The sequence below is a fragment of the Bactrocera neohumeralis genome, unplaced genomic scaffold, assembly GCF_024586455.1.
Source record: "Bactrocera neohumeralis isolate Rockhampton unplaced genomic scaffold, APGP_CSIRO_Bneo_wtdbg2-racon-allhic-juicebox.fasta_v2 cluster09, whole genome shotgun sequence".
Classification (NCBI taxonomy): Eukaryota; Metazoa; Arthropoda; class Insecta; order Diptera; family Tephritidae; genus Bactrocera; species Bactrocera neohumeralis.
The window spans coordinates 6,886,743-6,901,993 of NW_026089622.1; the positions used below are offsets into that span (position 1 = coordinate 6,886,743).

General features: G+C 36.8%; 1 protein-coding gene across 1 annotated transcript; it reads right to left on the reverse strand.

The window, feature by feature from the left end:
* Window positions 1–9,919: 9,919 nt before the first annotated feature.
* On the reverse strand, window positions 9,920–13,892 carry LOC126764428 (mucin-5AC-like). The gene is made up of 2 exons (XM_050482112.1): window positions 13,380–13,892; window positions 9,920–10,537 (listed from the first exon to the last, which is right to left on the reverse strand). The coding sequence occupies exons 1-2, from the start codon at window positions 13,890–13,892 to the stop codon at window positions 9,920–9,922; spliced, it is 1,131 nt and encodes a 376-aa protein (XP_050338069.1).
* Window positions 13,893–15,251: the final 1,359 nt, after the last annotated feature.

Below are 15,251 nucleotides of genomic sequence, written 5' to 3' on the forward strand. Positions count from 1 at the left end.
AAATTGAAAACGAATTAAAAGTAACCTCATTTCCCGCATTTGTAAAGAAGTTAAAGAAAAGTCGAGTTAAATACATCTTGAATTACCCTTACAAATTAACAGGGTGTTTTATTTCAATAAGTGAAATTGGTAAGTGTATCAAAGACAAAAGTGAAGTGGGCACCTACTCAAACATTGCTAATTTAAACAATAATAAAGATTTAAGTTATTGTGGAATGAATTTAATGACTACTTTGAATTTCCTTCAAGAAACAATTGGTGATTTCATGTTTCTTCGCAAAACCAGCATTGCCATTCCCATTTTATTGAAAAAATAAATTAAAAATTAGTACTAGATTTCTTCAGAGCTACAAGCAAAAGAAAATTTACCGCAGGAAGCGTTTACCATTTCTTAAGCGTTTTTTTTATATGAAGCGTTGGAGTCTCTCCTTTGAGATGTTTGATAGGTTTTCTCTCATATTTATTTTCTAAACAATTTACACAGTTTTTCACTACTCTCTCTGTATCTCTCTTTAGTTCAGGCCAATAACAAGTTTCCGTAATTTCTTTGTAATTATTTTTTGCATTTATATATGCACGAGTGTAAATAATTCTAGTATATTTTCTCTATTTGTAGTTTCGGTTATACCATTTAGTTTTTTCAGAGTAAATACATTTTTGTATCTTTCAAAAATTGTTTTAATATTAGGTTGAATTTCATGCCATGTTTCCATGTGTGCGTAGAGTGCTCTCATGACATTTGGTTTCAGTATGCGTTTTATAATTTCAATTAAGTGTTCATTTGCAGAGAAATGTATTATATAATATAACTTTCTTGTTTAGGAAATTGAGTGTTAATAACCATTTGGTTTTTATTGGATCCTATTATCTGTACTTGTTGTTTAAAGTAGTTGAATGGTGTATTTACTTGTTTAATATTTCTATAAGTTGAAGTTTCTGCTTCTTATCTGATGTCATATTAATTTGTCGTGATAATGCATCAGCTAATTAAAGACTGGTGGTCAGTGTAACTGGTTAAGTCGGCTATGCCATAAAGGTAGCTTCTTAATTTTTGTAGTGCCTATATTATGGCTAACATTTCCTTCTCATTTGTTGAATAATTTTGTTTCCTTTTTGGGTTTTTCCCTGGCTTAATACTGCGCCTATAGCATAGTTACTTGCGTCCATAGTTAAATCGAATCCTTTTTGGAAAATTGGTTGATATACATAAGTAATTCAATATTTTCTTTTAATTTATTCATTGCTTCTGAGGCGTTTTGGTCTAATTCAATTTTTATATTTGAACTTTTATTTTTTGAAACTGAGCCGTTTTCTCATCTCAAATAGATTGTTAAAGCTTGCTAATGCTTCTAGAAATTTCTTATAATATGAGGCTAGTCCTAAAAATGATCTAAGTTCTTTTAGGTTCGTGGTTACTTAGTTTTCAATCTATCAATTGCTTCAATTTTTTTGGGGGCAACAGTAATGCGTCCGTTTTTTATTATGTGGCCTAAAAATTCTGTCTGTTGTCGAAAAAAATTTGACTTTTCCTGGGATAATTTCGTGTTGACCCTATGTAGTGTGAGTATGATATTGGTAATACAAGGTCTGTCGCAAAAGAAACAGGACTGTTAAAAAAAAAAACAAAAAATTAATATTTTCCAAAAGTTATATTTTTTTACTTAAAGTAGTTTCCTTGTGCTTCGTTTAGCCCGGTCAATTAGCATTTCAAGGTCATTTTTTGGAATGCTCTTGAGAATATCGGTCGTCGCCTTTTGGATAGCTGAAATGTCCTGAAACCAGTGTCCTTTCATGGGTAAATGAAGTTTTCCAAATAGGTAAAAATCACAGGATGCCAGATCAGGTGAGTAGGGTAAGTGATTAATGATTAATATGGAGTTTTTTGTCAAAAAATCAGCGACAAGCGTCGACCGATGACATGGCGCATTATCGTGCAACAGGCGCCAGGACCCTGCCTCACGGTATTATGGTCGAGCACGACGAATGCGTGACAAAAGACGCCATAACACCAAGGTAAAACACAGCATTAATCGTTTGCCCAGGTGGGACGAACTCTCGGTGTACAATACCAAAAGCTGCTGTCACTTTTTGATCGATAACATCGATTGTAGTTATCCAATTGTATTAAAATTTTTACTAAATGTCAACAAGAGATCAAACTTTTTATTTCATATACCCACTAATAGGTGGCGCCACCAGAAACAGTTATATTTAAAAAGTTCTGTTTCTTTTGCGACAGACCTTGTATAATATCTTTCATTTGCTGCTCCTTAGTCTCGGAGATTGATAGTTTACTTAGAACTCGAGGTCTAAAGTTGTGAAGTATCTGGCAGTACCTAAATTTTGTAGGGACATGGTTATATCAGAGATAGGATATCTGTCTGAAATTGTGATTTTATTCAGTTTCTGAAAATCTATAACTATTCTTTCCTTGGTTTCCCTTTCTCATATGTACCTTTCTTTGATACAGTCCATATAGGTGAGTTGTAAGGACTCCTACTTTTTAAAATTATATTATTATATTATATTTTTTAACAAGATATGTATTTCTTTTTTCACAAAATCTTGGTCGGCGTATGGGTATGGATATGCCTCACCCAAACAGGATCCCTAGTTTCAGTTCTAGTTTCTACATGTACAATATTTGTATAGAGTAAATTATCAATTTTATAATTGTTTTGCATTAAATTTTTCACTTCACTTTCGTAATCTTTATCTCCTACTGTGTAGTTTACTTTTTCATTTTTTGAGTGTGACGTCACTTGAGTAAAACTTAATAAGTAGCCAAACCGATTTATTTGTGCTTTCATTTTTCTTAAAACGTTTTCTCCTAGTATTATAATAAAATCATTAAGTTTCTCATTTCTAGAAAATCTATGGCCGACCCTCGCTCAAAGACGAATTCCGTGAAGGTCGTCCAAAAACAGCCGTTGTGCCAGAAAACATCGATGCCGTACGTGAACTGATAATGCAAGACCGTCATGTAACTTACCTTCAGATAGAGGCATGCCTATGCATTTCTCCCACCAGCATACATTCGATATTGCATGAACACCTGGCCGTAAAAAAGGTTTGTTCTCGTTGGATCCCGCATAATTTGACAATCGCTCAAAAAAATGCTCGTGTGGATTGGTGTAAAGAAATGCTGAAAAAATACGATCGCGGTGCTTCAAAAGACGTTTATAAGATCGTCACAGGTGGATCTATGCGTATGAGCCCGAAACAAAACAGCAGTCGGCAAAAAAACAAAAATTAAAAAAAATTCATTTTCGTTGATAAATATGCCTATTTATATTATTAGGCCAGAAATATATATAGCAACCTACGTATTATGCGTTAACTCCTCCGCCCTTAAATTCGAAATTCTATAGTGTCTTGGTTAAGGTTTGTTTCTTTATTTATTTTAGGTTTCTTTTGCTTAACTCTTCGTTGCATAGCATTGCATATATGCAATGTTAACTTCTCGTTGATCTGGCAGCTACATTGTTTCTTAATTTACAGTTATTCTTTCGCCAAATGAAAATTATACTCGTACCTTATCACTATTCTCCTTTGGTAGAGTTTCGCAAATATTCTTGAGTTTTTGTGGATATACGTAGTAAAGAATAAACTCCTTTCTGGTATATTAAAAATGCAGTGCTAAATTTTCATTATTTGTAGAATGTGGAATAAAATGTAAGTATTTACTATTATTTTGGAGGGCTTTTTACCCAAATAACAAATTCGGTCTTCACACGAATTATTTTTACAAGAGTTATAATGTATCACTGCGCATGTGTAATGCCATGCATTTAAGCCTAAAATTTTACTTGTAAGGCGCTTACTTATAATAATAGCTCACGAATAATACAAAACTGGGATGAAAGCAAAGATGAGTATTTAAATGATGGTGATGAAGCATATTTTGAATTTGATTTACATCAATACGAATATAACCAGGAAGAAGCAAGCCAACCAATACATAATTTTAAAGAAGTTAATGTTATAATAGACGCAGGATGATCAGACGATCTCATGGAAATTTATGCACTTGCCAAAAAGACCCAGAGAAATGAATGGTATAGACAAACAAGATCTGAAAAAGTTTTTACGGATATGTATTGTGATGTTTATTGTTCAAATTCCTTCAAATTCAAATTCATATTCGAAGATATTGAACGCCAACAGTAGGAAAGAAATGAATACAGGACACAATGTCAGTGAATAAATGCGATAAAAATAAAAGTTATATGTTTTGGCTGGTATATCTGGATACAATTACAACTTCCAAATTTATACTGGCCAAGAGCACAACAGCATCAATAGACTTCCTGAGGAAATTGATTCGGGATCAAGTCCCAACATAGTTATAAGATTACCAAGGGATATTCCCCCATATAAGAACTAAAAAGTTTTCTTTAAGAATTACTATACATCTTTTGCCACCTATGTAAAAGTGGAATTTACTCACTGGGAACAGTTCGTCGGATCCGAATTCCCAATTTAAAGCTTCTAGATGAGAAACTATGATGAAGAAAGCACACGAAAAATCCCTTGAATATGCAAACGTGGATAACTTTCATATATCTGTAGTTTCCTGAAGAGATAATGCAATCGTAAATTTGATTTCAAGCTAGTGTGGCAAAACTCCAGAGCTAGTAGTTGAACGGCTTGATGCGAAATTTGGACGGAAAATAACGGTCGCTTGCCCAAACGTTATATGTATCAAAGTATAACAAATTCATGGAGGGTGTTGATTTGCTAGATTTGCTGTAGGCCGATACAAAATCAAAATACGCTCTAAGAAGTGGTATTTGCGACATATAAGTATAATCCTCATACTTTATTTCTATAGAAAGCACCAGAGAAGTGGTTCCATCACTGAAAATGAAGTACGGTTGAACCTCATGGATCACTGGCCAACATGGATGGACACTTGAGTTACTTGCAAATCACCAAGTTGTGACGGATATATGTACGTACATATGTTAGGTGCAAAAACGTGAAATTAATTTATGTTTCAGCAAATCAAGAAATTGTTTAAAAAAATTGCATATAGAATAAACTGAAATTTATTGTAAAATTAATGAATTTACTTCTGTCCACTTTTATTCAATAAAATAAAGAGCATATCCGTTCAGTAATTTCCTTGTAAATTGATAAGATTTGCTGCATGATATTCCATATATGCAATTTTACGTTACACTGTTGCTAGAAACACGGCAATCATAAAATTTCAAATTTGTCATCTTCTAATAACCCACATTAAAAATATGATTAAAAAAAAATTTTTATTCTCACGGAAATTAAATCATGCAACGAAGGGTTAAATTTACTTAGAACAATTATGATTACAGACATTACAATGAATGTAGATGTTACATTAATAGTAAGGTAAATATAATTTTGTCTTCTTAACAATGATATTTCTTTAGTTTTATTTGATTGAAATTGGGAACACCCATTGTATATGAACGACTGATTCGGTCAATTTATTGTAAATGACTATTGTGCATGGCTATTGTGAATTGGCGCACCTTCTGCATTCATTCTTAACAAAAAAACTGTAACAAATCTTTATAATAAAAATAGAAAATATAAAATCTATTGAAAATTTACCATCCTCAACAATTTAACGTCAAAATATATCTCTATGTAAAATGACAGCTAACAAAGGGTTGCAATTATATTTTTGCGTGTCATTGCATGAAAATATACATGGGTTTTGGTCTGACATATTTAACAGCCCTTGCAAATATTTTGCTGCATGTGTGCTCAGGCACCGTGCAAGTGTTTTGCAAAAGCAAGAGAATACCCTAATGTTTGATCAATTATGTTCCGTTTAATTTTATATTTTATATATAATATATATTAACTAACCTTACTAAGTAAATATAATTTTGTCTCCTTAACAATAACATTTCTTCAATTTCATTTGATTGAAATTCTTTAATTGATTTCAAAGATAGGGTTTCTTCTATTTTGCTATGCATTGCCATTGGTTGCAATATTGCTGGCAAAGGCTTATTTTCTCTTATTTCATTTGAAAAATACATCAGGGGGACTCTCTTGCACTTGCAAGATTGCAGATTGCGTAAATCCTATACCAAAATACACAAGGGCACGAGAATACCCATTGCGGAATCTATAGATATCTGAATGGCTGCTTCGGTCAATTTATTGTAAATGACTGTTGTGCATGGCTATTGTGAATTGGCTCACCTTCTGCATTCATTCTTAACAAAAAAACAGTAACAAATCTTTAGAATTTAAATAGAAATTATAAAATCTATTTCAAATTTACCTTCCTCAACAATTTAACGTCAAAATATGTATTTAAGTAAGATGACAGCTAGCACAGGGTTGCAATTATTTTTTTATGTGTCATTGCACGAAAATAAACATGCGTTTCGGTCTGACATATTTTATAGGCCTTCCAAATAATTTTCTGCGTGCACCGTGCAAGGTTCCTTTTCAGATTTAACATATCCCTTAAACTCATTTTAAGATTTATATTGTTTGTTAATTAAATTAAGGTGTGATTCGTAATTTCAACCACTACACTTCTTGGACAAATAGACAAATTATTGTACGATTTGCAATTTTTAATTTTTCCATAAATTTATTTTCACATAATCTAATTGTTTTGTACTCAATTTTATTTATTAATTATATTTACTTTATCGCTCTTCGGTTGTAGCAGACTTACACCCCTATTCTGTGCACTTGACAAATTAATAAAATATTGAAAATTAATTCAAATATTTATCAAGCAAGAAATATTTTGGTATTCTGTGACAATCTTGATAAAAATAAAAGCTTCAGTTCGCATTACCTACACATTTCTTGTATGAGCTGTGTCCAAAGAAGTTCAAAGCTGCTAGAAACCTTACAGTTAAAGGTAGTGACGTTTTCTGATTATCGTGTAGGGCTAGTCCATCAATTAGGCGACGGCAAATTTCACGAGTTAATCGAAAATTTTGCACAAAGGTATTCTCGCTCAAAGAAAATGGATTGCTATCATAGCGTAAACGCGCGATTCCTATTCTCACAATTTTCATCTTCGTTTAACAATAATAACAAAAGTAAACTATCTTCGATTTTCACAACAAGTTGCACAATCAGATATTTAATTCATAACGAGCACTGTCAAGAACATTTGACATCTTAACAACTTATAAAGAAAAGAGCTTTTTATTTCAGACACAGAATACGAAATGCTTGATAAATTTCAAATTTTGACAAATTAGAAATATGTTGAATTTGTCAAGTGCACAGAATAATGGTGTTATTATATAAATTATGTTTTCGCTATTAGAAGCAGCTTTAATTTCGGCAAGCTCTAAAGTTTCGTCTACGTTTTTACATGGTATGTTTTCATTTCTTAAAAATTCTTATGTAATTTCTATTCCTTTGTCTGTTAAAATATAGGAATTTATTATATTCGATTTTGCCCAATGGATAACATAAGCTATGTTAATAAGTTATTTTTTTATTATTTTTATTAACCATTACATATTTGGTTGTTTTATTGCTGTTTTGTATTATTTCATTACTTTTTTCGTTTGTTAGTTTATTTATTACAACTTGCCTGTTGTTATTTTCTAAAACATTATTCATCTTTTCTATCAAAATATTGTAATCGCTATGGTCAGGATTTCCTGCAATCCATTTCCAAGCTGATCCTATTAAGTCTAATGATTTTTTCTTAATGCCTTTATTTATTCTGACTCTATTTAAATTTTTTTTCTGACTCAGAAGGGATAAAATTATTCGTTCGTTAACTGTCGTCTCTATATGTCGGATGGTGTTGTCATAGTCCTGCAGTTGATTAGATCTATAATTTTGAACGATCCAGTTTCTAATTTGGTCGGTCCTGAACAAACCTTTTTTGTAGCGAAGAGTCAATTTTGTGCCAAATCTTTTGTAATTTTTGTATAAACTGTCTGTCTTGAAGCGTTGTCTTTGAAATTCGATCTGCTTTTATTATGAAATTCAAATTTTATTCTTGTTTGAGCTTCAGTTTTTGTATTTTTTGTCTGGCTTTCTCATATTGCTCAGGGTTTATCTAAACTTTTTTTTTCGAAAAAAATGGTTTTTGTCCAACTGTGGAGTGGATTGTAAAATTGTATTCATAAACTGTTCTATCTAGTAATTCTTCAAAATTTCTATCTATGTCTTCGGTTTTTAAGCATCATAAAATTTCTGTGAATTGAGCAATTTTTCGTTGTCAATAATTAGTCCCTGGTATTCCAAATGTGGAGAGTATTTGTCTGAGCGGTTCCCGTATATCTTCTGTTGATTAGGATTCAATTATTTTTGCCTGAGCGTATTTGGAATATTTATTTATGGCTGTTAGTAATAATGTTTTCTCTGCTATAAATAAGTCGAAGAGTTTGTACTGGATATTCAGGAATTGGGGTGGGTTTTATCTAAGGTTTGATTGGATGTCTCTCGTACTTATTTTCTGAACATTTTCTACATTGCATGACCATTTTGTTGACTTTAGACTGCATTTGGGGGAAGTAGAATTTTTAAATGATCTGTTTTTTTTTTATTTTCTATTGCATTTCTATGGGATCTTCTATGTTCAGCTTTAATTTGTTTCTTTTGCTGTTCGTATGATTTTAAGTCCTCAACTTTTGATAGGGTGAATCTAATTTCGAAGGTATTAAAGTGTATGTATAGGATACAATTTTTGGATTTGGCCTATTATGTCTTAAGAAGTAAGTATTCCATTAATTGCAGAACGGTTTAAATTGCGTTTTAACAGGTTATATATGTAGGTCGTCGGCAGTATAATGTGATTTAGTGATTATATGTGTGTGGTATATAGAAAAGGGTATTTTTAATTCGTAAGAATTCTCTTGTTCTGTAAGTAACCACATTTCACTGCGTCCTGAACTTTCATCGGAGTGCGTTACTTTTGTTAATGAATTGAGTTAGGGGGGTCGGGATAAGAAGTCAGCTACGTTGTTAGCCCTGCCTAGTTTGTATCTTATTTCGTGATCATATTCCTACAAGATGGCCTTCCATCTTTTAAGTTTTGAATTGTCATTTTTGTTGCTTAATGCGTACTTTAGGGGCTGATGATCAGTAAATATTTTAATTTTAACTGTACCATATAAGTGGTCTGTTTTTATACTGTACCATACAAGTAGTCACGTAATGATTTAAGTGACAAAATAAACGCTAGCATCTTTTTCTCGTTTGCTGCATAATTCTCCTCTGTTTTGAGTAATGTTCTTGAAATAAATGTGACCGAATACTGCTCCAATGGCGTGTTTCGAAGCATCTGTAGTCAATTGAAATTCTTTCTGATAGTTGCGATAGGTTAGTGTTACCTCTCTTGCGTCGTCTAGCTTAATGATTTTCTTTTTTGACTCATTTTTCGATATTCTTCCATCTTCTCCTCTAAGAAGGTATATGCATAAATTAATAGTATTTGAAGAAATTATTAAAGGTTTACAGGGTTTCCTCTGGTAAAAGACACTCTTTTTCAACAATTTTTGTTTTGTTACAAACATACACTATTAAAAAGATATTCTGGAATTTTTGGAAAAAGATATTTGAAACTCAGCCATTGCGTCGCCATTTCCGGTGATCCCTCGGAAAAAACATGCGCCCGCGTTGACAGGATAACTCCTTACATCTTTAATGCGATAGCGTAGAAAAAAAACGAAAAGACAAGTCGGTTGTAGATGCGAGCACGGATCGATCGAAAAAGAGGCTGGACGCCGTCCGCCAGTCCCTTTTGTTGATTGTGTTTGGTGTCCTCGTGTGTGGTGTGAAAGGTGTGGTGTAGATGATGATGAGTTGGTGTGTGTGGGATGAAAGATGACGTGTGGAATATAGTGTGTATGTGTGGGGTGTAGATGTGGTATATTAAGAGGGGGGCGCAGAAGCTCATTTAACCATACAGGCCCCCCTAAACGAATGTTTAGCTAAAAGGCGCTGCAGCTGTTGCAGCGTTGCCACAACGCTGCTCAGCCCCGTAGACCGTCGAGGTGATGGTCCCGCCTGCCGACGCCGCAACGAGGTTCCGCTTCGCTGGGGCCCGCCACGAGCTGCGGATGGGAAGCGGGGTATACGGCCGCGCTGGATGGGTGGCCGATTCACTTAGCGTGCCGCGCTGCGATGTAGCAGCGTGTGATGCGGCCTGTGGCATATTTGGCACAGCCCTTGTGACTGTCCCATGAGTATGTGACAGGCAGTTATGGCAATGCCCATGGGCCTGGACAACTTGCTGCCGTTGCACGGGTCGCATACCCCTAAATATGCCACAATGGTGCAGGCCATGTGGGCGCCGACAGATGGGGCACCTTAGGGCCTCCGTGGTGCGTGATGGTGTTGGTGGTGGTCGAGTGCCACCACGAGGTGCGGATTGAAGGACCGCTGCAGACGCGGTTGCCGGTACAGGTGCCGGCGTTGTTGCCGGTGCAGTTGCCGGCGTCGTTGCCACCATAGTTCGGGGCGCTGGAGTAGGCACGGTACGTGGCGCATTGGTAGCCCGAGCTGTTGGCGTGGTTGCGACTGGTGTATCTACATCCATGGTGATCTATGTATAAATGAGATTGTCAATTAGAAATCTGTCATACAATTAGATATTGGCAATCGTGCCACTATATGTGGCATGAATGGGTCGTCGTATGGATCGACCATTTTTTATTCGTTTTCTTTACGGTTTGTTATTTTGATGTACGGTTTGTTATTTTCTGACGGTTGTTATTTTTTAACGGGTTGTTATTTGCGTACTTTCTCGTGTTTTATTGGTTTCATTTGGTTCGTTTATTGTGTAGCGATAATACCGGTTTATTTTTGAGGTTTTCGGATTCGCGATCATCGGAAGTTGGCAAAAAGCATAGCTTCACGAGCGGTCTAGTTAGCGTTCCGTTTTGTGTACGGAGATCAACGATACGTAAGTGACCGTCGGAGCCGTAATGTAACTTTTCAATGCGGCCAAGCCGCCAGTAGGACACAGTCTCCAAGTTTAGGCGCTTGTTCAGGAGTCTTCCAACGGTATCTTTTGTGGAGATCCTTTATATATTCGTCCTTCCATCGGCGGCTGAAATCATGATGGAGAATTTTAATTCGCTCCCATCGATTTAATAGAGATTGCTACTCCACGCCTGGCTCAGGAATGGCTAGGATGGGTGCTCCCTTAAGAAAATGCCCTGGAGTTAAGGCGGTGAAATCTGAGGGGTCTTGCGATAGTACTGTGAGTGGCCGTGAATTGAGAATGGCTTCAATTCGATTTAATAACGTCGTGAACTCTTCGTAATTGAATTTATAATTTTCAGCTACCCGTTTGAAATGGGTTTTGAAGCTTTTTACAGCTGATTCCCATAAACCGCCCATATGAGGAGCGCTTGGGGGTATAAATTGCCAATTGATACCTTGAGGGGCGTACTTTTGTACGATGTCGGGTGACACTTGTTTTAAAAAATCCACAAATTGCTTTTCTGTGGCTCGTTGAGCTCCGGTAAAGGTTTTGCCATTATCGCTCATGATTTTTGATGGGTAGCCACGTCGAGCGACGAAGCGAGCAAATGCCGATAGAAAAGCCTCCGTCGTCAGATTACTACACAGCTCAAGGTGTACTGCTTTTGTCGTGAAACATACAAAGACAGCCACATAGCCTTTCATGAGAGTGGGAGACCTGAACATAGACGCCGTTACCTGGAAAGGCCCAGCAAAATCAACACCTGTGGTGGTGAAAGGCAGAGCGAAATTGCAGCGTTCCGGTGGAAGTGCTGCCATAATCTGCGTTCGCATCTTCTGCTTGTGCATAGTACAAATCTTGCACGTGAAGATGCACTTCTTGATTTGCGGCTTAAGACGGGGGATATAATATTCCTGGCGTACCATCTGTTGCATGAGACGGTGTTCGGCGTGTAGCATTAAGGTGTGGATGTAGTGGAGGAATAATGAGGCAAATGGTGACCTCTCTGGAATTATTATGGGGTGGCGTTCATTGTATGTTAGGCTCGAATTAGCAAGCCGACCATTGGCACGAAGCAGACCTTTCGTGTCCAGAAATGGGTTGAGGACTAAGAGTGAGCTCTTTTTATCAATCGGCTTCGATTCTCTTAGTAGTGATATATCGCGGCTGAAATAGCGCGCTTGTGTATATGTTATTAGTGCGACCTTTGCCTTTTATAACTCTAGGTGCGTCACTGTGTTGCATGGGAAATTATGTGATCCCTTAACTTTGCTTTTGAGTTGTTCTATAAATTTGAACATATAAGCAACTACTCTGAGAGCTCTTGGAAACGATGAAAATCGTTCAAGGATGTCGGTATCCTCCAACAATGTGTGAAAGGTGGCGATTTTTCGACCTTCTGGGGCGATAATGTTGCGCATGGGGGATTGTGGCCAAGAATCAGGAGATTCTATCAACCATCGGGGGCCATTCCGCCAGAGGGTGGTGGTGGCAAGGTGCAGTGGCTTGCACCCTCTTGTACCTAGATCGGCAGGATTGTCAGCACTGGCTACGTGACGCCAAGTGGATGATCCCACTAGGTCAAGAATTTGAGACGTTCGGTTAGAAATATACGTCTTCCATGCATGTGGTGGTTTTTCCAACCAGGCTAGTACAATTTCTGAATCGGACCACATATATAGTGTGCATTTTGTCATATTTAAATGCATTTGCACCATGGATTTACCGTTATATGCATGTATATGTTGATTTTTATACTTTTGTAATTTTTTTCTTCGCTTCTCTTTTGTCTTGGCTATGCTACTATGAAATTTCTTCCTCCCTATGTCTTCCTTTTTAAACATTTTGTCCTTCAACTCAGCTCGTTTGTTTTGTTTTTGCTTTAGCGTTCTTGTGTGTTTTTTTGTTTGCAAAAAATTGCATTTTTTTTTATAAATTTTAAATTTTATTTTATTTTTGCCTCCAAATAAATTTTATTAATTAATTATATGCATAAATTAATAGTACAGGGTTTCCTCTGGTAAAAGACACTCTTTTTCAACAATTTTTGTTTTGTTACAAACATACACTATTAAAAAGATATTCTGGAATTTTTGGAAAAAGATATTTGAAACTCAGCCATTGCGTCGCCATTTCCGGTGATCCCTCGGAAAAAACATGCGCCCGCGTTGACAGGATAACTCCTTACATCTTTAATGCGATAGCGTAGAAAAAAAACGAAAAGACAAGTCGGTTGTAGATGCGAGCACGGATCGATCGAAATAGAGGCTGTGCGCCGTCCGCCAGTCCCTTTTGTTGATTGTGTTTGGTGTCCTCGTGTGTGGTGTGAAAGGTGTGGTGTAGATGATGATGAGTTGGTGTGTGTGGGATGAAAGATGACGTGTGGAATATAGTGTGTATGTGTGGGGTGTAGATGTGGTATATTAAGAGGGGGGCGCAGAAGCTCATTTAACCATACAGGCCCCCCTAAACGAATGTTGCCACAACGCTGCTCAGCCCCGTAGACCGTCGAGGTGATGGTCCCGCCTGCCGACGCCGCAACGAGGTTCCGCTTCGCTGGGGCCCGCCACGAGCTGCGGATGGGAAGCGGGGTATACGGCCGCGCTGGATGGGTGGCCGATTCACTTAGCGTGCCGCGCTGCGATGTAGCAGCGTGTGATGCGGCCTGTGGCATATTTGGCACAGCCCTTGTGACTGTCCCATGAGTATGTGACAGGCAGTTATGGCAATGCCCATGGGCCTGGACAACTTGCTGCCGTTGCACGGGTCGCATACCCCTAAATATGCCACAATGGTGCAGGCGATGTGGGCGCCGACAGATGGGGCACCTTAGGGTCTCCGTGGTGCGTGATGGTGTTGGTGGTGGTCGAGTGCCACCACGAGGTGCGGATTGAAGGACCGCTGCAGACGCGGTTGCCGGTACAGGTGCCGGCGTTGTTGCCGGTGCAGTTGCCGGCGTCGTTGCCACCATAGTTCGGGGCGCTGGAGTAGGCATGTCCAGTCAAAATAGACATTCAAGTTTGCATTAATTTCCAAAAAGCTGATTTTTGTGCAGGGCTTGGATCCGTCATTACACATGACATGTCAAAATTACCCATCGATCTCACCTGTACGTTGTTTTTTATTTGAGGTCAGAGGTCACAAATTTGCGTTTTTTTGCGTATATCTCTGAAACAATGAGAGCCACCGAAAAATGGTTCAAACAACATTTGTAGATCGTAAAATTGTCTACAAAAAAGACCGCAGGAAAGTCGTATTTTCGACTATATGCACACATTCCCGCACCACCTCTGAGGTAGTGTACACGGCGCTTTTTATTGATGAAATTTTATTTTTTATTTAAATTTAATGACAATTTTAACAGCAAGAAAATTACATCATCAAATTCTTCATAGTCACTCGTTTCTTCCTCTTCACTGTCTTTTTGCTCTTGCTCGATTTGTGTCGACTGTTCCAAGAAGAGAGATATATCAATTATATCCTCATCAATTTCGAAACAATCTTCATCTGTTCCATTTGTATTGTACAGAGTAATTTTTCTGGAGCATTTCTATAATTGTCTATCGATTCCATTTCTTTTGGAGCTCCATACATAGCAAGGAGAACACGAATTCCATTCGTGAGGATAACATATTTTGCGTTATCAATGAAGTCTTCACATTTTTCAAACAATTTGAATACTGTATTTTTGCCTCTTTTGAAAATCGGTGATGTCGTATCGAAGCCAGTTATCGCATGAAGGAATAATATATGAGGCTGACATTTTGGATATGCAGTTAAACTTTGTGGATAATATAATGTATTTTTTGTTTGAACTTGAGCTCTCCCTGGTTTTAAAAAGTAAATGATCTTATCACTAGATGTTCGTGCAGTTAATATTATTAACAAATTTACATCTTCTCCAACAACGATAGTTGGATTGGTTCGACTGAATTGTTCAATTGCGGTTTCAATAATGAGGTCATCAGCGTCATTTTGAGCTTGTTTCACAACAATATTTGCAGCTGCAAATTCTTTTCATAACATCTTAATCAAACGAGATTTATTGTGAGTATTAGCAAGAAATTGCTGTTGGTTTGTCGGAACAGTCATTGATCATTCAAAAACGATATCCGACGATGAAGATGTTTGTTTTGCTCGACGACGTTGTTCTGCAGCTTTGATATTTTTTGTATAATGAGTATAACCGTCAAATATTACAGTAACGTGGTGACCAATGTGTCTACGAACATACTGAAGATATTTATCCAAAATGTCCTCTCGATCTCACACAACACGATGTAACAGGTATCCTCCATCGACGATGTAGGTAGCATTTGCACGTTCGATA